The 26,678-nt window shown below is 33.7% G+C and overlaps 1 protein-coding gene across 5 annotated transcripts in view; it reads left to right on the forward strand.

The window, feature by feature from the left end:
* Positions 1-26,678, forward strand: part of LOC100881717 (uncharacterized) — a 221,415-nt gene that overhangs the window by 117,574 nt on the left and 77,163 nt on the right. For all 5 annotated transcript variants that reach the window (XM_076529342.1, XM_076529341.1, XM_076529339.1 and 2 more), the window contains one exon: positions 10,733-11,017. In XM_076529342.1, coding sequence (XP_076385457.1) covers positions 10,733-11,017 — 285 coding nt within the window. The remainder of the gene's footprint in view (positions 1-10,732; positions 11,018-26,678) is intronic.

Consider the following 26,678-nt stretch of genomic DNA (forward strand, 5'->3'; position numbering starts at 1 on the left):
AATATAGGGATTTAGGAATAGTATAATAATTACAATGCGTGCTCTTCTAAACGCTGAAATCATTAAAAAGCAAGAGTAAAATTCTCCTATCCCTTTATAAATTTTCAAAGTTCCTAAAAATCAAAGAATTCAAATTCTCGAATTATCAAAAACCCAGATCTACACAAACAAAAATAATAAATAAAGCAGAAATCTCTGCCATCAGTAGCCTACATATCAAGAGTACTCGTCACGGAACATGTGACGTCACCTTGTTCGTGTGTCTGGCAGGTGACAAATCATGCCCAGCGATGATCAAATGTGAAAGGGCTTTGACGTCATAGATTCGCGCCTTGCCACATTCATCGAACAGCGATCGAATATTAGCCGAACGGAAAATAAATACACCATCAGGTAGGAGAAGCAGGGTATCTCTTTCGTTGACAATGGCTCGTGATGAACAAGCCACCGACAGAATTACGGAAGTGTCGTTTTTCAGCGTTCCGGTTCAAAGCGTTATCGAGTAGTTGGTGTGCATCCTTTAATCTGCACGCATCGCGTATTCGTGACGTTGACGATTCGAGGACACCCTTCAACGTCAAACGCATGCCCGCCCAGCCAGAACTCTCTAATCGAGTGCCCTGTCAGCTCGAGGATCTCCGTTGCGTTTCGTTTACCTGTTACGAGCAAACGCAGCTACACTTCGTGCACGGAACGAAGCTTTTAACTCTTTGTCTTATAACATCCAGTCGCGTGTTATCGCGGCTCGAACGCTGGAAATAGATGTTAACACCAGGAACGCATGGCTCGTAGTAAGTTTCGTAGTGCTACGGATGTGGGAGTATATTGCCTAACTGTTATCGTTTCACGGTTCATTGTGTTTCTTGCTGCAGTTCGGGATTTTTACGGAATTTTTTACTGGCTCGATTTACTTGGGAACTTCGATGTTTGGAAGATGTAGATTTTCCTGGAGTTTTCGATTTTTGCGATTCTGTGCTTCTGTGTTTTTACGTGCGGACGTTTCTAGGATTTTACGCTTCGGTACTTTTGTGCTTCGATATTTTCGCGTTTGGATGTTTTTCTACTTCTTCGTTTCTGCGTGTTCCTGTTTCTACAATTCTTCAATTCGTCAATTCGTTAATTCGTTAATTCGTCAATTCTGAAATTTTTCAATTCGTTAATTCGTTAATTCGTCAATTCTGAAATTTTTCAATTCTTCAATTTTACAATTCGTCAATTCGTCAATTCGTCAATTCGTCAATTCGTCAATTCGTCAATTCGTCAATTCGTCAATTCTTCCATTCTTCAATTCTTCAATTCTTCAATTCTTCAATTCTTCAATTCTTCCATTCTTCAATTCTTCAATTCTTCAATTCTTCAACTTTTCAGCTCTTCAGGCTTTCATGTTTTTAAGTCTTCAATTATGCAATTTATCCATTATTTTCAATTCTTCAATCCTTCAACTTTTCAGCTCTTCAAGCTTTCACGTTTTTAAGTTTTCAATTACGCAATTTGTCTATTATTTTAAATTCTTAAATTCTTCAACTTTTCAGCTCTTCAGGCTGTCACGTTTTTAAGTCTTCAATTATGCAATTTGTCTATTATTTTCAATTCTTAAATTTTTCAACTTTTCAGCTCTTCAAGCTTTCACGTTTTTAAGTCTTCAATTATGCAATTTGTCCATTATTTTCAATTCTTCAATTCTTCAACTTTTCAGCTCTTCAAGCTTTCACGTTTTTAAGTCTTCAATTATACAATTTGTTTATTATTTTCAATTCTTCAATTCTTCAATTCTTCCAATTTTCAATACTTGCATTCTTCAATTCTTCAGTTGTTTAAATTTCAAGTTTTCAAGCTTCCACATTTTTAAGTTTTCAATTATCCAATTTGTCAATTCTCGCAGTTTGACAATAATTGTTTGATTTCTCAGTTGATCTCATTTTTAAGTTTTGAAGGCTTCAGTACTCCAATATACAAGTTTTCAAGTTTAATTTTTCAATTTTATATTTCTACATTTGTACATTTGTATATTTGTACATTCGTACATTTGTACAATTTTTTTATTTTTACATATTCAAAGTTCAAAACTTTGAAGTTATCAAATATTAGAAAATTCTATATTTCTAAGCATTTAAAATAAATTTCTGAATGTGTAGTTCGTTCCAATTTTATTAAATAATTTAAACCTTGGCAATCGGAAATCCTACTGCGATTTTTGGTGCATTAGAAAATGGGAATTTAAAGATTCAGCATCGTGTCGATATCAAAGTTTCTAGTGAAATTCAGCAGTACCGTAACACGTTTCTTCACCAGATCTAAATGTGACTGACTTCTTTTCGTTTCCTGAAGTAAAGCCTGCACTCAAGGGAGCCCATTCCATGTCCGTTACCGAGCTCAAGGAAACGAGTAACTTTTGAGGCAACTGACAAGAAATAACTTTCTTTGATCAGGGGAAAAAGCAGAAAGCTGTATAAGTAGAAACTATACTAATAGGAGGACGACTCGAGATATAGATTTGTTTTAAGGAAATTAAGTTGCACTATTAACTTTGATATTTATTTGTGCTGTTAATATTTTTAATGTTTTTAATGTGCAGAAGCTTGGAATCTATAAAATGGATGTTTTTACGAAATTAATAGACTTCGATAGTGTTTGATCACAGTCGAAGTTGACACATATTATTTTTCCATGGAGAAGGTTTTTAGGTATATAAAAAATGGGCGGGGCAAAAAGGGGCGTGGCAAACCAATAAAAATTAAATAATTCGGTACATAATAATCATAGACAGACATAATTTGGTGGGCGTGTACCTGAGGTGGTTGTCGATAATCCTACAAAAAATGGACTTTAAGTTAGTTCAATTACAGAGCGAATTCTTAATAAAAAAATGTATATCATCAACTTATACCGACACAAACAATGAAATCCATCGGTGCAAGCTATCTTTCATTTTTCAACATCTTTCTACAACAAATTATAGATTCTAGGTTACGTACAGATCCATTTTTACATATGAAGGTCAATAAATATGCACAGGCAGGACAACGTCTACTAGGTTTAGCTAGTAAGATATATAACATATAACAAGTTTATTACATGAAATGTGTTACACATAATTTTGATATGAGTAATATGTGCGATATCTTATTCAAAAATAGGAATATAGATACTTCTAATTCATGAATTAAGAAACGTGGTAATTTTGGGACTTAAGAATGTGAAAGTTTAGAAATATGGTCAGTCAAGGTTAGAAGAACTGGGAAAATGGAAAACTGTAAAATTATAAGATTGGAAAATAAAAAAATTAAAAATTATAACTGATGTAACATTTAATTTTGTTGTATTAAAGAAAAGCTAATGAAAAGGTAGACTAATTAGCGAAGAATACAGAATGAGGATTACTGAATCAGATTAATTGAAATGGACGAATCAAATTAAAGTACAGATGAAATTAAATAAAATTTTGTCGTTCTTTTTTACTCAAATGATAACGAATGAAATAAAGATATCTGTGTCAAGAAATTAATTGAAACACTTTTTATTCTATGCCTTTTTAAACCTTCATTATATCGGATTGAAGTTAAATTAATTAATATTAATAGTTAAGAATTAAACATCGTACAGCAAAAAGTTTGTTGTGATCTGACTATGTTTCTGTTGTATCAAAATGTTACACTTTTAATAATTTAATATTTGTCTCTGGTTTAATACTTTAATTTAATGTTTGTCAGTACTAAATTATTGTTTTATTAATTATTCTACTTGTCAGTATTAAATCGTTCGTTGAATAATAATTTGATACCTTAATTTTGCTTTTTTTTAAGAATTACCGTATTCTTTGAATAATAATTCAGTACTTATCAACAACAAAACATTATCCTTCAGATAATAATTTAATACTTACTAGTTTTAAATTATTCTTAAATTATTTAATACTTACTAGTCATAGATTACTGTTAAATTATTTAATACTTACCAGTCATAAATTATTATTAAATTACTTAATACTTACTAGTTTTAAATTATTTAATACTCAGAATTGTCTGAAATTATTCTTTAAACACTAATCTCATTTTAAAAAAGTGCGTCTTTGAAAGGAATTAAAAACACATCAAAATATAACAAAAACCACGTTTCTACAAGACGTGTTTTCTTTCACAAGACTCTTTTTACCAACGTTTAAATGTATTTCTTATCAAAAAGCAATTAAGACCTCAAAAAAATTGAGGAAGCAGCGATAGAAGAACCCCGAAGGGAAGAAAGACTCATAAAAGGGTAGATTAACTTTCCAGTGACGCAGAAGGAAGCTGCAGCTAAATGAAGAATATTAAAGCGAAAAACAGGATGCAACGGTCAGCAAGAGCGTATCCAAAGCAAACTTCACAAGCAAAAGTACCTTCATTAACTCTGTTGTACAAATACTACCTTTAAAAAACAACCTTCCCTTACAATAATATTGCATATCCACCAAACGAATATTAATAATATTTCATTTTGTCGAACTTCATCTACAAACTACTTCTATACTACGAATAGAAAGTGTAGCACATTTATGAAATAGTAGTTTATTTAACATTAAAATAACCAGACCGGTCATATGCTTCTTACAAGACAAGTTTCTTATCTCGAGGCACATATTTCTTATTGCAAGGAATTATTGCAAATTACTATTCGCAATCTTGGGAATTAAATGAGGTTAATACATTTTTAGGTGGTTTGATATTCGGATGTAGCAATTTTGGGATATAGCGATTTAGGGACGTAGCAATTTTGGAGATATACTGATTTCGAGACGCAGCAATTTTGGGACGTAGAGATTCGAGAATGTAGGAATTTGAGCGATTTGGGAATATAACGATTTGGAGACGTAGCAATTTTGGGACGTAGCAATTTGGGGATGCAACAATTTGGGGACGTAGGAAATTTGGAACGTAGCAATTTTGGGCTGTAACTATTTGAGGACCTAGCAAATTCGGGGATGCACCGATTTGGGCACATAACAAATGTAGGACGTTGCAATTTTAAGACGTAGAGATTCGGGGATGTAGGGATTTGGGGATATAGCAATTTAGGGACGTAGCGATTTTGAAATGAAGCGAGTTGGGAACATGACGATTTGGGGACAGAGCGATTTGGGGACGTAGCAATTTTTAATATAGTAATTTGGGGACGTAGGGATTTGGGGACGTAACGATTTAGGGGCGCTGCAATTTGGGGACGTAGCGATTTAGGGATGTACTGATTTGGGAATGTAGCAATTTGGGAACGCTGGAATTTGGGGATATAGCGATTTGGGTACGTAGCGATTTGGAGACGTAGTAATTTGGGGACGTACCGATTTGGGGATGTAGGAATTTGGGAGTATTGAGATTTGAGGACGTACCAATTTTGGGCTATAGTGATTTAGGGACGTACCGATTTTGGGGGTGTAGCGACTTGGGAACATACCAATTTGGGGATGTTCCAATTTGGGGACGTAGCGATTTGGGGATGTAGCAATTTGGAGACGTAGTGATTTAGGGACATACCGAGTTGGGAACGTAGCGATTTGGGAACATACTGATATGGGGACGTACCAATTTGGAGACCTAGCAATTTGGGGGTATACCGATTTGAGAATGTAGGAATATGGAACCGTAGCAATTTGGATATGTAAGAATTTGGGAGTATAGGGATTCGGTAATCTAAGGATTTAGAAATGTAAGTATTCGGGATAATAGGAATTCGGGAATATAGGGATGTGAAAATGTAGGTATTCTTTAATGTAAGGACTCGGCTATACATATAAGTGTTCGGAAATGTAGGGATTAGGGAATGTAAGGATTCAGCTATATAGGTATTCCAAAATATAGGGATTCATGAAGTATAATAATTACGATGTGTGTTCTCCTAAACACCTGACTCAGCTTCACGCGTCATCTCGTGAGTTGACAGCGGTATATAGAATTTATATATAATTTGGTATTAACTCATAGTAACACTGATTATACAATAGTACATAAAAGTATATAATAATGTTACTATTCTCTCTTATATAATACACTAATAATTTAATAATGTTAGTATTATTTAATAATATATAATGTTATTAATAAGTAGTAGTAATATGTAGTAATGAGTAATATTAAAGTAAATATTAAACAATGTAGTGGTAGTATTAAATAGTATGTGATCAACAGTAATATATGTCACCGTGAAAGACCGAAATTGGAGAATGTCGACATTCACCGATAAATGTCAACACATACCAAATACGTCGGTGAAAGATCTAATATTTTATTACATTCTTCTACATTCGGACCTTCACAAGTGTATGTCGACAATCACAGATATGCTCTGGTGGAGATCCAAAAGAGAGGAGCCGACAAAGAAACGACTGGCTTTCTCCCGCCGAATCCTATGTTCTGCTGGGAGTCAGTCAGCTTTGTCAATCTTATGCAAGCTTTGATGATGCGAGCAACGTTTTCTTAATTTTTTTTCCAATACCGTAATTTATACTGAATGGATACTGCAGTAAATCATGATCTTCTTCTTGAAAAGTTAAATGCATTAATTGCGGGTAAACGAGAAGACAATTGTTTTTATTTTTCTCAAGAAAAGTACTCTAAAATACTTTCTGAAGTGGTTTCTACTAAAACTAAGTGCAACACACCTTTGGATTACAGACGATTAAAACGTTTTGACGTTTTAAAAATTAATGATGACTGGAAATTAATTGTACCATTAAAATCAGGGGAAACGAATATACAGTATTATGTTACCAATGAAAAATTGTTCAGTATATTATATGAAACTCACGCCAGAATAGGCCACGGAGGAAGAACACGTATGCTTAGAATGTACTATGTGTTTTAAATTCTTGGTCACTCCTCTCAGAAAAAGAGGCGAAAAAGTTACGTCACCCTTGTGACGTTTTATAGCGACTGAATTACGGAGAAGAAAATATAAATCTCCGATATGTTCAACATTCACCATTAGCGCATGGTGAATGTCGACATTTATCGGTGTAAGTCAGAAATAAGGGTATTTAGCAAATATTTCGGACATGCACCAAACGACTATGTGAATATTGACATTCACCGGTGAAAGTCGACATTCTCCAGATTTCGGTCTTTAACGGTAACATAAATAATAATTAACCCTCATTCGAAGGAATTTCTGCTATAGACAAAACTTTAAAACCTTGCAACTGTAAATACCTCTTTTATCAAGGTATTCAATAAAAAAATACCTATTGTTATATTGAACCCAATTATCAAGTGCAAGGAATTGATAGTATGTACATCTAATGTATGTATATATATAAGCCGAATGATACATAAAGCATGTACTACTTTCCGGTGATATACTACTAAAAGGACTTTGGATTTCGTTTAATCCGAATTGGATCAATGTCGGTCAACGCTGGTTAGCCGAACCGTAAAACGAAGAAGAAGACCACGAAGGAACACCAAACAGATCTGCGATCGATCTTCGTGCAGCTGCAAAGCTTCTCGAGAGCTTTCAAGAGTTTACTTAACGTCCTTTTACCCTAACAAGAAAATGTTCGCTGCCTGCGTAACCTCGCAAGCTTCTTACGTCAAAGCTTACATTATAAGCTTCATCGTTTCGAACCAAGGGAAGACGTATTATTGTTCTCGACGATACGCTGTGTCGAAACGAACAATATCTGATATCTGGAAGCACGCGTTGCTTCGTTGCATGCTTGAGTAGCAAATGCATCTTGTGTTCAACATGAGTGCGTAAAAAGGAAAATGAGGCTACTTCATGGAATAAGTATAAGCATTTGGGAAATCGAATTCGTGAAACACATGTTTATGTTTTGGGTTCAAAATAAATGGACATTTATTTTGTGTGCTTGAGGAAGTATTTTATGAATATTTGTTTGTGGATTCAAGAAATATTTGATTTGCTATTTTGGGTGAAATTTAATTTTTTTATTGAAAGTTGATGCAAGTGTTTTTGAACATTTTAAGGAAACTGAAGGCTATTTTTAAAATTTTGCAAATTTTTCTGTTTCTAAGTTTGGTTTGCATAGTAATGGAGTTATGGGACTGATATTACGATCAGTACGAGAATTTGCGAAGATTTATTTTATATGCTTGAAAAAGTATTTAATGAATTTTTGTTTATGGAAATTTACTCAAGATTAAATATTTGATTTGCTATTTTTTGTTATGTGTTTTGGGTGAAATTTAATTTTTTGATTCAAAAGTTGGTGCAAGTGTTTTTGAACATTTTAAAGAAACTGGAAACTATTTTTCAAATTTTTATATTAGATCTAATCTAAATGAAAATGTCTTTACATCAAAATTTTGCAAATTTCTCTGTTTCTAAATTTGGTGTAAAAGACATATTTAGAAATTTGCATAGTTCTGAATTTGAAATTTTGAGAACTTACAAATATAAACATTTCTAAGCACCCAAGTTTGAGATTTTTTAGGTAGGTAAATTTGTAGACATCAAAATTTCTAAATAGCTAAATTTCTAGACTTCAAAATTTCTAAATAGCTAAATTTCTAGACTTGTAACATTCTGGATGGCCAAACTAAATTTTTTATTTTTTTAATCTAGAAATTTTATAGATAGCTAATGTTCCATTTAAAAATTTACAAATTTGAAGAATTCCAAGTTCCAAACTTTCAAAATTGAAAAGTTTCCATGCTACTCCAAAAACTCTGCAAGTTTACAAACTTCTAAATTAAAAAATTTACAACTCTGAAAGTTTATAATGTAAAAGTTTCAAACTTTATAACTGTGAAAGATTGTAAGTTTAAAATTTGAGAACTTTTAAGTTTATGCAAATTCCACATTTCTGAACATGAAAATTAATTTACTGACTTTGAAAAATTAGAAGTTTATTCCATTCACTCTGAAAATATTTTCAATAATTAATGTAGAGTATCTGAAGTTTGTTTCATCTTCATCGCCATTTTCTTTAAGGTTTTCATATTAATTATATGTATAATGAATAATAAAATCAAATTCAAATGAAGTTAAAATATTTCAATAATTAATTTACAGTGAGTTTCTAAAATTTGTTTGTATATCGCCATTTTCTTCAAGATGTCCAGATTAATTATATGTATAATGATTAATAAATTCAAATTCAAATGAAGTAAAAATATTTCAATAATTAATTTACAGTGAGTTCCTAAAATTTGTTTGTACATCGCCATTTTCTTCAAGATGTCCACCATATTAATTACATTCATAAGGAGTAATAAATTCAAATACAAATAATGTGAATTAAAATATATACCAATTATACTCGAAGTCTTTTCATTCTTAAAAATAGCAGATCATTGAATCTTAACAATAATAGATCAATCCTATCAATAACATATGAAGTACATTTTAATAAATAAAACATTTTATAATAAAACAGTTATCTCAACTAAATACAATTCTTAATAAAGCATATATAAAATCATATAAACGAAGAATTGTATAATTATCAAGGATAATCTATCACAACTGCGTCTAAATCATCCACTTCATTTGTTAACTCTTTGAGGCACAGGATTTCAGATCAAAAATAGACCCATGTTGCACAGGAATTTTATCGTGTTTCAAATGAAACAGAATTGGTATATTTTTATTAATAAAGGTAGCAATAGGTATTAATAAAATATTAGTAAATAAAATATTTTATTAATAAATAAAATATTAATATTTTATTAAGGTATTAATAAAATAGTAGCAATTAATTAAATTTTTAAGAATATACAACATAAACAATAAAGAAAAATTGTTTCTTGTATTACACCACAAGTTGTATGGTGGGACAAATGAAATCCCACTATACTTTCATCATTTGCAAACAAATTTAACCATTGATTTATATTATAAAAATTGTTACTCGCTTATGAAGAACTAATTTTTATAGAAATTAACTTACCTCTACGATTTTTAACATGAAACTAAGAAAATATGTGAGTGCAATAAACCTTCCGTTTATAACAATTGCTCAGCCGGTAATTGCATGTTGAATGTTGCCAACACAATGAATACATTTGTAACATTATTTGAAAACATTACCAACTGCTTCACGTAAATAAGGCGAAATATAAACCTATGCACATGCAGCTACTGCAAGATTTCTTGCAGTAGGGACTAAAAATGTCCCACCATGCCGTGAAATACATAAAAAAGGCGGGACACTTTTAATCCCGTGCCCCAAGGAGTTAATTGATCAATTGACAATGAGAATTGACTGAACAATATTGTATCATGAGTCCATAAACACGATTAGCACAAAATTACTATAATTACCATATTTACAACAAAATTGTCAACAAAATAAATTGTCCAGTATTATACAAAATATAAAAATACCCACAGGGTGTATTTTCTCGAGCACACTAAAGCCTTTGAAGCAAACTGCAATGCTGAACTACTCTTCGGACACAGCTTACAAGGTGAATCTTCAACAGTATTAACATCACAAAGCTCACAGTTCCATTTCATTCCGAAGCGACCATCATTACAATAACGAAGCATAAATATACGAAAACCTCTGAACAAAAAATCGAGATTTCGAATCTTGAGATCTCAAAAACTGAAGACCCTCGAAGATTACAGGAAGAAACAGCGAGAAAAGAAGAACCAGAAGAATTTCGAAGAGCAACAAAGATACGTATATTTCGGGAAGCGCAAAATGATCGAAACTTATGAAACTTATTTGAAAAATATCGAAACGAAAAGAAAAAAAATATAGGATTACGAGAGCAACATCATTTCTGTCTTCCAGGCGGCGCCGAGACAGACGCGGTGCAAGCGATTCTGGCCAGATATCTTCAGAGGCGTCTTCAGGGTTCTCAGCTGTCGACGCCGCCGCCACCAGCTGTCCTCTTCAGCAGCAATAATCAGGCCAGAGTGAGACAGGCCCCGCAGAGGACAACCGGTAATGTATTGCCGAGGAATGCCAACGAAAAAGAGAATACGGAACACGCCGACGATTACGAGGATTACGAGGACGACCTTGAAGGATACGAGGACAGCGAGAGGAGCAGGACCAGATTCGATCTCTTCGCCGGTAAATCAGCTTCGTACAATCTTCTGGTTCTTTTCATGACAAATTAATTCAGTTATTCTTTGTGGTTATTCGGTTATTTTATGTGGTCTCTGCGAGTGTTTGTTGGAGTGTTTTTTAAGAGGCTTATAAGGTGTTTCGGGAATGGTATGTGGATATTTTAGGGTGTGGTGGTGTGGATTGTTTCGAGTAGAAATTTTTGTTGACTCAGGTAGTATGGTGGTAGTATGGTATGGATTCAATATTTCAGGGTGTGATAGTTGAAATTTGGGAATTTTGGAATGTTGAAATCTTAGAATTCTGGAATGTCAGAATTCAGGAATCTTGGAATTCTGGAATTTTGAAATTCTGAAATCTTGGAATTCTGGAATCTTGGAATTCTGGAACCTTAGAATTCGAGATTCTTGGTATTCTGGAACCTTGGAATTCGAGATTCTTGGAATTCTGGAACCTTGGAATTCGAGATTCTTGGAATTCTAGAATCTTGGAATTCGAGATTCTTGGAATTCTGGAACCTTGGAATTCGAGATTCTTGGAATTCTAGAATCTTGGAATTCGAGATTCTTGGAATTCTGGAGTTTTGGAATTCTGGAGTCTTGGAATTCTGAAATCTTGGAATTCTGGAATCTTGGAATTCTGGAACCTTGGAATTCGAGATTCTTGGTATTCTGGAACCTTGGAATTCGAGATTCTTGGAATTCTGGAACCTTGGAATTCGAGATTCTTGGAATTCTAGAATCTTGGAATTCGAGATTCTTGGAATTTTGGAACCTTGGAATTCGAGATTCTTGGAATTCTGGAGTTTTGGAATTCTGGAATCTTGGAATTCTGAAATCTTGGAATTCTGGAATCTTGGAATTCTGGAACCTTGGAACTCGAGATTCTTGGTATTCTGGAACCTTAGAATTCGAGATTGTTGGAATTCTGGAACCTTGGAATTCGAGATTCTTGGAATTCTAGAATCTTGGAATTCGAGATACTTGGAATTCTGGAACCTTGGAATTCGAGATTCTTGGAATTCTGAAACCTTGGGATTCGAGATTCTTGGAATTCTGGAATCTGGGAATTCTGGAATCTTGGAATTCTGGAACCTTGGAATTCGAGATTCTTGGAATTCTAGAATCTTGGAATTCGAGATTCTTGGAATTCTGGAACCTTGGAATTCGAGATTCTTGGAATTCTGGAACCTTGGGATTCGAGATTCTTGGAATTCTGGAATCTTGGAATTCTGGAATTTTGGAATTCTGGAATCTTGGAATTCTGGAGTCTTGGAATTCTGGAACCTTGGAATTCTGATATCTTGGAATTCTGGAACCTCGGAATTCTGAAACCTTGGAATTCTGAAATTCTGGAATTCTAGAGTTAAAAAATTTTAAAACATCCATATTTTGAAGTTCAATATTTTAGACCATAGTAGTACGGTATATTATAAAGAATCAACACTGATTATTAATTAATAATTATACCCATAAGCATACATTTCACACAAATGCACTTACAAAGAAAGATGTTAGAGGGAAAATTCCTTCATTTATGATAGAAAAGATTATCCCTCATCGCATTAACACAACCATAATTAACTACCTCTACGATTCACACGTTTTGCTAGAAAATAATTTCTGTCAATGGTTGTACATTTCGGTTTACCACTTTTCACTGGTTCAACGCAGATCGTTAAACACCCTCGCCATAGTCAGCCCCCTGTGTTCTATCACTCGCGTATGTGCTTTAGCTGGGAACGTGCTTTGTCGAAATGGGTTTCATTTCAAATGTAATTCAATGTAAAAATTAGGAGCAAGAAGATATTCAAATTTCTGAATACTTATATTGTACAAATTCTTAAAGCAACACTGTGCGACACATAAATTGTGCAACACTCATCGAACATTTTTCCCAAAGACTTGTAAAGAATTGCATACAAATATATAAATCTTTTGTCGAGTCTCAATTGTGACACACATAATTGCTAACCTGTTATCTATAGCTTAATTTTAAAAATCTTATGCAAGAACGTTTATGTCGACCACAGTTAACTGACATATTATAACAAATTTCATTCATATTTTCATGATAATTCAGTGATTGTTATATGCAAAATATTTCTTACATTTCAACATTCATCTTAACATCAATAATCTTGAACTCAATAAGCTCTTAACAACTTTGCATTTCTTAAGTATTTCATAAAATTAGCTAGCTCTAAGTCAAAAAACAATGATACATTAAAGATTGACAACAACTGACGGACTAAAGTTCTAAACTAATATATATGAAAAATAAAATATTTGAAGTGTGACATAAAAAGCGACCTGAACGAAGAGATAATAACAGATGTGGAAGAGTGTGTTCGGTTTATCAGAAATTTCGCGGTCGATTCGCGAAGGGAAAACGAGAAGGTGGTAGTCCAACCCTCGAAATTACCCACCTGCCTGGTGTAATGTGATAACAAGGGTGCAGGGGAGCGTACATTGACGTCACGATGCCGCACGTCTCTGTTCTGAAGCGTTTCGCGTTGAATCGTTCGACGCTGGAACACGAGCGACGTGACGTTTGCACGCTTCAGACCGTGCATGTCGTTTTGGAACTGGAATGCGTTCGCCCATCGCAAATACCATCGGTTTACCATTCTCCCTTGCATTTCTACGACGAACAAGACAAGTTTCATCGATCGCTGCATAATTGACTCTATATACCGCGTTACGGGTTTTGTTGATAGTCAAAGAGTTGCGCGAAGCTAACAGGTGTTAGAGATATAATCTATGTATATATAAAAATGGATGTCTGTACGAAATTAATAGACTTCGACACCGTTTGATCAATCAGGGTGAAAGTTGACATATGTATTTTTCCATGGAGAAGGTTTTTAGGTATATAAAAAATGGGCGGGGCAAAAAGAGGCGTGGCATACCAATAAAAATTAAATAATTCGGTACATAATAATCATAGACAGACATAATTTGGTGGGCGTGTACCTGAGGTGGTTGTCGATAATCCTACAAAAATTGGACTTTAAGTTAGTTCAATTACAGAGCGAATTCTTAATAAAAAAATGTATATCATCAACTTATACCGACACAAACAATGAAATCCATCGGTACAAGCTATCTTTCATTTTTCAACGTCTTTCTACAACAAATTATAGATTCTAGGTTACGTACAGATCCATTTTTATATACGAAGGTCAATAAATATGCACAGGCAGGACAACGTCTACTAGGTTTAGCTAGTAAGATATATAACTTATAACAAGTTTATTACATGAAATGTGTTACACATAATTTTGATATGAGTAATATGTGCGATATCTTATTCAAAAATAGGAATATATGTAGATACTTCTAATTCATGAATTAAGAAACGTGGTAATTTTGGGACTTAAGAATGTGAAAGTTTAGAAATATGGTCAGTCAAGGTTAGGAGAACTGGGAAAATGGAAAACTGTAAAATTATAAGATTGGAAAATAAAAAAATGAAAAATTGGAGAATTGAAGAATTAAAGAATTGAAGAATTAAAGAATTGAATATTGAATAATTAGGAAATTGGAAAATGGAAGAATTGAAGAATTGAAAAATTGAAAAATTCAAGAATTGAATAATTAGAAAATTGGAAAATGGAAGAATTGAAGAATTGTGTAATTAGAAAATTGAAAAATGGAAGAATTGAAAAATTGAAGAATTAAATAATTAGGAAATTGGAAAATGGAAGAATTGAAGAATTGAAGAATTAAAGAATTGAATATTGAATAATTAGGAAATTGGAAAATGGAAGAATTGAAGAATTGAAAAATTGAAAAATTCAAGAATTGAATAATTAGAAAATTGGAAAATGGAAGAATTGAAGAATTGTATAATTAGAAAATTGAAAAATGGAAGAATTGAAGAATTAAATAATTAGGAAATTGGAAAATGGAAGAATTGAAGAATTGAAAAATTGAAGAATTGAAAAATTCAAGAATTGAATAATTAGAGAATTGGAAAATGGAAGTATTGAAGAATTGAATAATTAGAAAATTGGAAAATGGAAGAATTGAAGAATTGAATAGTTAGAAAATTGGAAAATGGAAAAATGGAAAAATTGAAGAATTGAAGAATTGCAGAATTGAAAAATTGAAAAATTAGAAATTTGCCAAATGAGAACATTTGGTAACATAAAAGCCCAAAAATTTGATTTGAAAAGAACCTAAAAATATAAAGGTATCAAACTTCCAACTTTTCAAATCTCCAATTCCTCGGACCATAAAATTCGGAAATTTTTATGTTTCGACAGTATAAAAAGATAAATTAATCGATTCAGTTTGATTGCCCAAACTGCCCAATATAAAATTTACATTTTAACTACCTTTTTCACACACAGAATGAATTATGGACAATTTTAAATATTAATATTGAGTTCATATTTCATGAACTCAAAATGTCCAATAAATAATCCACCTTCTGAATTCTTAAGATTAAAATTCACATTTAAAATGCAAATACGTTATGAACAAGTTTAAGAGAATATTTACGCGTTCAACAATTTGTCGCGTGCGAACTCGTAAAAAAGATGTCCTGTTTTTAGGAAAAATTTATTAATTTCAACAACGTATTACAAAAAGTATACATATATTTAAAATGCTAATGATGGTCGTGGATATCAAGATTAAATTTAAGCAGTCGTTTATTTATGCGGATCTTCATCACCTAATAAAATACATGAAATAATTCTTAGTTATTTACGTAGGTGTAAATTATATTCTTGTATAAATTTTTGTTCCTGCTTTCAGGAAATATTTTCTGTGACATGGTGACTTTACTAATTAGTATCCATTAGTCATTTTACTAAATTAAATTTAAATTCTTTGAAATTGCACTTATTTTAAAATTTATTATATTATTATTAAATTTTTTATTTATTAAATTTATTGTATTAATAAATTAAAATTTATTTATTATAAAATATATTATATTATAATATAATTTGTAATTTATTTTATTGATATTATTCTATAATTTATAATTAAAATTTGACTTACAATACAATATAATATAAGTAACTTATATTTCAGCATACATTATGTGACTATTTCCATTTTATTCACCTTAATTCTTATCAAATTTTACAACTAAAGAACCCTACATTTACTTCATCAAATAACAATAAAATTATTAAAAAAATTTCTTATTAATATCAAATCTATATTTAAATACGAACTACTATACGTATAATCCCTAAATAAATAAATAAATAAGTAAGTTCAATATCTGCGCAATGCGATGAAGTAACGATAGCCATAACAATAATAATAAAATGCGTATTGATCACAGAGTTAATCAACTGCAGCTTCAGTTCGCATTTCAATTCCCACGAGATAAATTTTAATATTGGCCGGTGACACGCAGCATTTCGCCTGAATATTTCTTGCGTAAATAAATTGCATCCCTTACAAAAATATGAAATATTAATTAGAGCACGAAATGTTTATACAATTGTCGGAACTTTTTCCTCTTTCTTATTAACGAATATCGCAAGAGTTAAAATATGGTTGCGCGCTCGGTTTTCAGAGTTTGCATTTCATTTTCATAACAATCCACCGAAATTCACGAGGAGGAAATTTACCACGCTTCATCACGAAAGAATGAAAGTCATTTCCTTTGTCTTCCAAATTTCAACCTCTCAAGGATTTTCACGCTGACTGTGCAAAAATTTACGTCGGATTGTAATCCTCGTCTTTAACCCCGTATTATCCGAAGTTCGACAGAGGGTGGAAAAATTTTACTAACGAAAGAAATTCTTCGAGCGATAAACAACCTTTTCATAAAGTTCTTATAAGAGATTCTTCTCCTTCCTTACAATTACTTTAAAAACGTTTAACTGCTTTTAAATGTGAATTTTTCCAAATTTCCACATTTAATAATCGGGAAATTCAGAAACTTTGAAACTCACTTAAAAAATGTTTAGGAACATTTGTGAAACTAAGGGTTTGCATGTTGTATGATCTCAAAATGAGAAAATTTGATGACTTCAAGATTTATGGGTATACTTACTCAAATCCTATAGTATACTCAAATATTACTCTTTTCAATTTTATTTTTAAATCTTTTGCAATTTTACTCAATTTTATGTTTCATTCTGGTTGTTTTATACCACTGAGTAGATCATAATAACTCAGTGACGCACTTGTGACGCACCCTTGTCGGATTCGTGACGCACTCGTGACGCACCCTTGGCGGATTCTTGACGCACTCGTGACGCACCCTTGTCGGATTCTTGACGCACTCGTGACGCACCCTTGCCGGATTCTTGACGCACTCGTAACGCACCCTTGTCGGATTCTTGACGCACTCGTGACGCACCCTTGACGGATTCTTGACGCACTCGTGACGCACTCTTGATGGCTTCTTGATGCACTCGTGACGCACTCGTGACGTACCCTTGACGGATTCTTGACGCACTCGTGACGCACCCTTCACGGATTCTTGACGCACTCGTGACGCACCCTTCACGGATTCTTGACGCACTCGTGACGCACTTTTGATGTACTCTTGACGCATTTGTGACGCATTCGGGACGCACTCTTGACGAAGGCGCCCCGCGAATTTTCCAGCTTGTAGTGACGTCAGCTTTCAATTCTCCCCCCTTCTGAAGGGCTCATTTTAAAGGGGAAGCTTCAAAAAATATGACCATATTTTTTTTAAATTTAAACCCTTTACGCGCCTCATTGAAAAAGACGCAAAAAAAGAATTTGTTTAAATTTTGCAACATTTCATAACAAATTGACGGAATTAGAAAAAATATTTAAAAATAGCCCAATCCTTTATGAATAAAACAAAAAAAATTTAGCTAAAGTTGAGTGGTTTTTGAGAAAAAAATTCGTAAGCGAAGCCTATTTTCGCAAAAATGGGAAAAAATTACAAACTTTAAAAGCTTGTTCATTAACAAATTCGAAACCGGCAAAATAATGACTTAAACCTCCCCTAATTTCACGTGGACTACAACATATTTTGATTAGAGCAAAATCGCAGATGGTGAAGTTCAGAATGATCTATTTGCTTATTTGATATTCCCATCAAATTTGTTGGATTATATGTTTAACAAAATCGAATCGGTTAATTGATGTTTGATCAGAAAAAGCTTCATAATAGTGGTCATATAAATAGTTTTATATCCAAGAAGAAATGGATGTATTTCTATAGATTCTTCTAGAGCCCAGTTTTTATTTAGACAAGTTCATTGTTTATTTATTTGTTCAGATGTTCCGCGTGCAGCGAGAATAATAAAGAAACGTTTTTAAATAATACAATTCACTGTGTAATAAATTATTTCTTAAATCCATTTCCAATAGAAGTTTACAATAATTCAATAGAACCGAGTGAACGCCTGCTCAGTTCGTGCAAAAATTAGTCGGGAATAAAAAGGAATGGAATCATTCAGTGTTTCAAATTGACGCAATCGCAAACAAACCGATATTTCCAGATAGCAGTAGCGAAAATAGTGGATCGAGATATTTCTTGAAATAGCTATTCCGTGTTGTGCTTTCGGACAAAATTGGACCGTGTTTGTTCTGTGTAGTGTTCCCGTTTCCCCCGGAAAAAAAAGGGGAAAAGAAAAAAGAATTTGGACAATATCACAATCGAAAGAAGAATCACCGGGAAATAGTTTACGAGGGAACAATCCGCAAACGTTTAATCGGATGAATGTCGCGAACGCGAACGATTGGAAGACAGGAAACAAAGGAAAGGGGAACACGGACGACGAACAACAAATAAAACTTATCAACAAGTCGGACGGCTGTTGTTGCATCTGGATGCAATCGATGGTGCACGAGGATTTGATTGGATGGCCCGCTCGATTGCATATTGCAGCGAACGAATATCGAAATCCCCGGCGCTCAATTAAAACCACGACAAGCCCCGAAATATCGAGCTGTACAACTTTAAATCGTCCGATCGACTGACAAAGAAAGAGGAATTCTTTTAGGAGAAAATGGATGCTGTTACGTAAGAGTTAATGGAGGACAGTCGAACGTCGTCAGGGACCGACGATATTTTTTAAGAATTCATTTAAAAAAACTTTATGTAATTCAATTCAATGATATTTTATGATATTCGATTGAAAAATTGAATAATTATTGAAGAATTGATCAATGAAAAAATTGAAAATGGAAAATTTAAGAATTGAAGTATTGTGAAATTGAAAAATGGAACAATTGAAGAATCGAAGAATTGAAGAATCGAAGAATCGAAGAATTGAAGAATCGAAGAATCGAAGAATCGAAGAATCGAAGAATTGAAGAATCGAAGAATTGAAGAATCGAAGAATTGAAAAATCGAAGAATTGAAGAATCGAAGAATTGAAGAATCGAAGAATGTAAGAATAGAAGAATTGACGAATTGAAGAATTGAACAATGAAAAAATTGAAAATGAAAAATTTAAGAATTGAAGTATTGTGAAATTGAAAAATGGAACAATTGAAGAATTGAAGAATTGAAGAATTGAAGAATTGAAGAATCGAAGAATTGAAGAATTGAAGAATCGAAGAATCGAAGAATCGAAGAATTGAAGAATTGCAAAATTGCAAAATTGAAGTAGGAAATCAGAAAATTCAGAAATTTAATAATTTATCAATTCACTTTGGTATTATAAACTCTTAAGAAATACATAACTTGAAAACTTAAAATTTCCAAAATCGCAACTTTTGAACTCCTCAAGATACCTCAATAAATGATTGATCAAACATACTAATCAAGCTAAAAACAAAATAGTGAAATCATATAGTGGAATCACAAACCATATTAATTAAGCGAATAAAACGCGGAACCAAGGAGTTTCCTAAGAACAAGTTTCCTAAGAACAAAGTTCTAAGAAGATTATCATGATATAAAAAAGTTGTGCAGTATCTTCCTTATCTCCGATATTATTCTACTCGGTAAGCAATACGGAACGAATGAGCTGTAAGCAAAGTTGGACGAGCCGTCTAAGGAAATAAAAATACAGGTTAAACGAACTCCGAGAGATTCTTCGCGACTTTTCTTAGCTTCAATCTGTGCAAACACACCTGCATATCTGCTAATTTCCGTCTAGCCTAAGGCCAAAGAAAACTTTCAAGCGATGGAAAACGAAAGAGTGCAAACGCTTTCGACACGCTTCCTCTGGACAAGCAAACGGAACGAAATATGTATTTGCAATCTACCGCGGCTCTGCACGGAAAAATAAAAGGAAACGTTCCTTTTTCCGCTCTATTTTATCAACAAAGCTCCTACTCCTTTGTTATTATTTATTCTGTAAATTAAAGATGAAAATAGAATCCTGTGTTCGTTTGCCGAGCTGTTTTAATTTTTATTCGTCAGGTTCGTTCGTTTGTGCGTTGGATATACTTTAAGGATACTTCATTTATTTTATTAAAGCATAAGGCATAAGGTAGGTTCTTTAATTCCGTTTAGGATATGATGTGGAGAAGGATTTGATCCATTTAGAATTTAGGTTACAAATTTTTCACATTTGGAATTTGAACGTAACGCCGAATTATCTTGGCGCCAATTGTGCGAGTCGCCCGCTCACCCGATCGCGGCCGATCGCACCCGACGACCTTCGAACAAACCGATACCTCATTAATGTGGTTGTGAGATTTTACAAGTTTCGAAATTTTGCAAGTTAGGGATATTGAAACTTTGAAATTTTGGAATTCGGAAATTCTGGAATTGTGGAATATTGGAATACTGGTACTTTGGAATTTTGAAATTCGGAAATTCTGGGATTCTGGAATTCTGGAATTTTAGAATTCTCGAATTTCGGAATTCTGGCTTCTTAAATTCTGAATTACGGGAATTCTGGAATTTTGGAATTCTGGTACTTTGAAATTTTGAAATTTTGGGATTCTGGAATTCTGAAATTTTAGAATTCTCGAATTTTGGAATTCTGGCTTCTTAAATTCCGAATTCCAGGAATTCTGGCATTCTGGAATTCTGGAATTCTGGTACTTTGGAATTTTGAAATTCTGAAATTTTGGGATTCTGGAAATCTGGAATTCTGGAATTTTGGAATTCTGGTACTTTGGAATTTTGAAATTCTGAAATTTTGGGATTCTGGAATTCTGGAATTTTGGGATACTGGAATTCTGGAATTTTAGAATTCTCAAATTTTGGAATTCTGGCTTCTTAAATTCTGAATTCCGGGAATTCTGGAATTCTGGAATTTTGGAATTCTGGTACTTTGGAATTTTGAAATTCTGGAATTTTGGGATTCTGGAATTCTGAAATTTTAGAATTCTCGAATTTTGGAATTCTGGCTTCTTAAATTCTAAATTCCGGGAATTCTGTAATTCTGAATTTTAGAATTTTGGAATTTTGGAATTTCGTGAATTTCTTAAATTCTGAAATTTTGAAATTTTGGAATTTCTTGAATTTTTCAAATTTCTTGAATTTTTCAAATTTCTTAAATTTCTTAAATTTCTTGAATTTCTTCAGTTTCTTGATTTTCTCAAATTCCTTGAATTTTTTCAAAACCTTGAATTCCTTAAATTCCTTAAATTTATTAATTTTCTTAAGTTTATTGAATTTCTTGAATATCTAGAATTTGGGATCGCCCCATCTAAAATTTGTATTCAAAATTCCCCAAAACTTTCGTTTACAAAAATTCTGCATATAGAGTCCAAAAAAACTTTCCTATTCCAAACTTAATATTAAAAAAGTATTCTTAAAAGTATATCCTTGAAAATCATTCTAACAACCTCCAACAGTTAACCCAATTATTCACTGAAAGTCCTATAAATCATTTCAACGCAGCAGAACGCATGAATGCATTTATGTTGCTCATCCGTAGAACACAGTAACGCAATTTACTTGATCCGATTGCTATTAACGTTACAAATATCTCAATTAAATTATGAACAGCGCGACCGTACAGAGGTATTGTTAGGGCCTTATGGATAATTATTTGCAATAATGTAATAACAAAACGATCAATCTCTTGCAAAATATCCGCATTCGTTGCGTCTCGTTAATTACTAGCTTGCGAATGCATCCAGAAAATTGCATATTGATGAAATGACATTTCGCTGTTTATTATATGCCAGTTAATACGGTGCATAATGGAGGCGGAAATTATTGTGCGACACGTATTTTGTATGAATAAACGGGAAACTAGCTAACCGTTATTATTGGGAACTTCATCCGACGTGACACGTGTAGTAGATGCATTTTCGTCCTCGTACTTTCGTTGTCACGTTTAATTACAAGATAATTCCAGGGGAAAACATTTAAACGGAAGGGTGTTTACGTTTTCACCCATGAATAATGTGACAGATATTATCCGTCCTTCAGTGTCATGCTTTTCGAGAGATTCCGTTTATTAATTTAATTTATGTTCTTTTTAATCTCTTCTCGAGCACAATGCGTCTGACTGATGTACACGCGAAAAATACCTATTCACGTTTTAACTTTAATTACTTTATTAAAAGACGGATGAAAAGGATTATTTTTTGTGTTTAATCAGTGTGTGGTTTAATCTCCTGGTTTATGTCGCGTCGCACTTGTCCAAAGTACGAATGTATTTCAGAAATTTAGAGTTACAGGGATTTGGGGATACAGGGATTTAGGGACACAAGAATTGTGGGATCTAGGAAATTTTAGGGATTTAGCGATTTTGGGATTTTGGGATTTTGGAATTTTGGAATTTTGGAATTTTGGAATCTAGGGATTTTGGGATTTTGGAATTTTGGGATCTAAGGATATTGGAATTTTGGGATTTTAGAATTTTGGGATTTCGGAATTTGGAATTTTGGAATTTTGGGACCTAGGGATTTAGGGAATTGGGAATTTAGGGAATTGGGATCTAGGAATTATGAGATCTGGAGACTTTGGGATTTGGGGACTTTGGGATTTTGGAATTTTGGAATTTTGGGACCTAGGGATTTAGGGAATTGGGAATTTAGGGAATTGGGATCTAGGAATTATGAGATCTGGAGACTTTGGGATTTGGGGACTTTGGGATTTTGGAATTTTGGAATTTTGGGACCTAGGGATTTAGGGAATTGGGAATTTAGGGAATTGGGATCTAGGAATTATGAGATCTGGAGACTTTGGGATTTGGGGACTTTGGGATTTTGGAATTTTGGAATTTTGGGATCTAGGGATTTAGGGAATTGGGATATAAGGATTTTGGGATCTAGGAATTTTGGGATCTAGTAAATTTGGGGATTTAAGGATTTTGGGATATTGGGATTTTGGGATTTTGGGATTTTGGAATTTTGGAATTTAGGGAATTGGGATGTAAGGATTTTGGGATCTAGGAAATTTTAGGGATATAGGAATTTTGGAATTTTGGAATCTAAGGATTTTGGGATTTTGGGATTTTTGAATTTTGGGATCTAGGGATATTGGGATTTTGGGATTTCGGGATCTAGGGATATTGGGATTTTGGGATTTCGGAATTTTGGAATTTTGGGATCTAGGGATTTGGGGATTTTGGAATTATGGAATTTCGGGATCTAGGGATTTTGGGATTCTGGGATTTCGGAAATTTGGAATTTTAGGATCTAGGGATTTTGGGATTTTGGAATTATGGAATTATGGAATTTTGGAATCTGGAAACTTTGAGATCTGGGAACTTTGGGATTTGGGGACTTTGGGATTTTAGGACTTTGGGATTTGGGGACTTTGGGATTTGGAGACCTTGAGATCTGGGGACATTGGGATCTAGAAATTTTGAGGTCTAGGAATTTTTGAATCTGAGGATTTCGGAATCTAGGGATTTATGGATTTTGGGATTGAGAAGTTCAAGAACTTAAGGATGCAGAAATTTGAAGATTCTAGGATTTAGCAATATGTACTAGCATTTAGAAGCACAATTAGTGATACAAGGATGTAGGAATTCAAAAATTTTGGTATACAGGAATTTAAGAGTAGTAGGAAGAGGATTTAAGAAGACAGGAATTTAGGGTTACACAGGTTTGACTATGCAGAGATTTAGAAATATAAAAATTTAGTAATACGACGATCCATAAATACATAAATAAATACACTTAAAATCAAAACTTACAAATATAACAATCGAAAAATTTATAAACATACACATATGACACTCACACATGTTCTATTACAGATCCACAAAATATTCCAATAAAACATTCTACTAATTATCTACTTCTATTCACACAAAAATGAACAGTTATAAACTAACAATGATACTATAATAAAATTATAGTATAATTTACCCAGAACGCATCTAATTATGAAAATCATGTTAACGCTCTCTGGATATTCATTTTCTTCGTATATCCGTTTCACCCGTTCCATAATATTCTTCGAAACGATCGAAGTCAACAATTCCAGCAGAAGATATATTCACGAATTACCGTGTGACGGCCATTTACGAAGCTGCGATGCAATTTCACCAGTTGGTTGAATTACGTTTAGCCATACACGCGGAACGCATACGCTAGCAGACGGTTTGATCGTGCAAAATAGTGATGAAATTGCGAATAGAGCCGATATCTGCTCATCGCCTGTCAGCCGCCTGCTCCACTATATCGTTTCGTCGTTTCCTCGACACTTGACAGGAATTAATAATTGTCCATCGGTGGGCATAATGCGCACCGATGCTCATTCATATTCGCCCCGTGCGGACAATAGCCGTTTTCTGTTATTCCACGCCTGTTCACCGCACAATCCGATTGATAATTTAGTTGAAAACATTTACAATCCCGAATGTTTCATCGTTTTGTCCGCGATTTAATTGACTCGTCAAAGGTATTACACGGACGGATTTCCGTCATCTTTACTTGGGGTCTTTCTGAACGATTCTGAAAGTTTCTGAGAAATTTGGAGCCGAGGCTGAAATTTCCGGATTGAGAATGTTAATTACAAGGTCGTTGATGATTCAGTTCATTGGAGATATTACTCTTCTGAAGTTTTTCTACTTTTTTTACGTTTTTGTACAGAGTCAAATGATCTGCATTTCTATGTTTGTCTATACAGAGTATAATTATCTTCTCACGAGTTGTGTACTCAGCTTGCTTTGGGGTGAGAGGTATAAAACAACAGATCATAATAGCTGACAAGAGTGCGTCAAGAGTACGTTATAACTGCGTCACGAGTGCATCAAGAATCCTTCAAGGATGCGTCACGAGTGCGTCAAGAATCCATCAAGGGTGCGTCACGAGTGCATCAAGAATCCTTCAAGGGTGCGTCACGAGTGCGTCAAGAATCCGTCAAGGGTGCGTCACGAGTACGTCAAGAATTCGTCAAGGGTGCGTTACGAGTGCGTCAAGAATCCGTCAAGGGTGCGTCACAAGTGCGTCAAGAATCCTTCATGGGTGCGTCACGAGTGCGTCAAAAATCCTTCAAGGGTGTGTCACGAAGGTCTCAAGAGTGTGTCAAGAATGCGCTATGACTGCGTCACGAGTGCGTCAAAAATCCGTCAAGGATACGTCACAAGTGCATCAAGAATCCTTCAAGAGTGCGTCACGAGTGCGTCACGTAGGTCTCAAGAGTGCGCCAAGAGTGCGTCAGGAGTGCGTCACGATTGCGTCAAGAATGTGTCACTCAGCTTTTATGATCTGCTATTGACCACTGATCCCAAACCAAGCTGAGCGTGCTACTTACTTAAAACGAAAGTACTCCGCAACTTTTCCAGCTTGTAGTGACATCAGTTTTCGATTTTCCATCGTTCTGAACGGCTCATTTTAAAGAGAAAGCTTCTAAGAATATGACCATATTTTTTTTTATGTAAACTCTTTACGCCCGTCATTGAAAAAAATGCAAAAAAAGAATTTGTTTAAATTTTGCAACATTTCATAACAAATTGACGGAATTAAAAAAAATATTTTAAAATAGCCCAATCCTTTATGAATGGAACAAAAAAAATTTAGCTAAATCGGTTGAGTAGTTTCTGAGAAAAAAATTCGTAAGCAAAGCCTGTTTTCGCAAAAATGGGCAAAAATTGCAAACTTTGAAGGCTTGTTCCTTAACAAATTCGAAACCGGCGAAATGATGACTTGAACCCCACCTAACTTCACGTGGACTATAACATATTTTGATTAGAGCAAAATTGCAAGGCGTTCGAAATTTGGTGTGGTGTGGAATGATCCTAGTCGTACCGTATATCCAAATGGATGTCACAGGATTTCACCTAACTCTTTCGAATAGTGATCCCGTAACGAATTAAATGTCATTTCCCATTAAGTTACGACATTTACAAAGCCGGTAAAGGAACTTGACCGCCGGCTGTAGTAAATGTTTGTCCGAAGTTTAATTCAGTAAACGTAACTCTAATTGGAAACCAGAGGATGCATTTTCGTCTCAACGGAGTAACGTTCTGAAATTTCTGTTTAACTTGACGCAGGAATCGCGTGTCGTAATACAGTTTGCGTTGAATAATTTGTTGCACGTTTATGGGTATTACTGTCCAGGGATATTAAACGTTGGTAATTGGATTTCTTCCGACGTGGGGAGACGATCAAATCTTTCCTTTACAAGATTATCGTTTATATAATCTACATTACTAAATGCTTTTCGAAAAATTCTGTACTTTTACACTGAGATTTTTCGAACGAGACTTACAGAAATGAATCATCTTTGTAAATATAGCATTTGAAATTATTTGACAATCTTTCTAAATGTATTCTATATTTCATTAATTTATAACAATTATCTTCGTCAAATATAAACAGGCAATTTTTAAACTAAA

The sequence above is a fragment of the Megachile rotundata genome, chromosome 3 (assembly GCF_050947335.1).
Source record: "Megachile rotundata isolate GNS110a chromosome 3, iyMegRotu1, whole genome shotgun sequence".
Classification (NCBI taxonomy): Eukaryota; Metazoa; Arthropoda; class Insecta; order Hymenoptera; family Megachilidae; genus Megachile; species Megachile rotundata.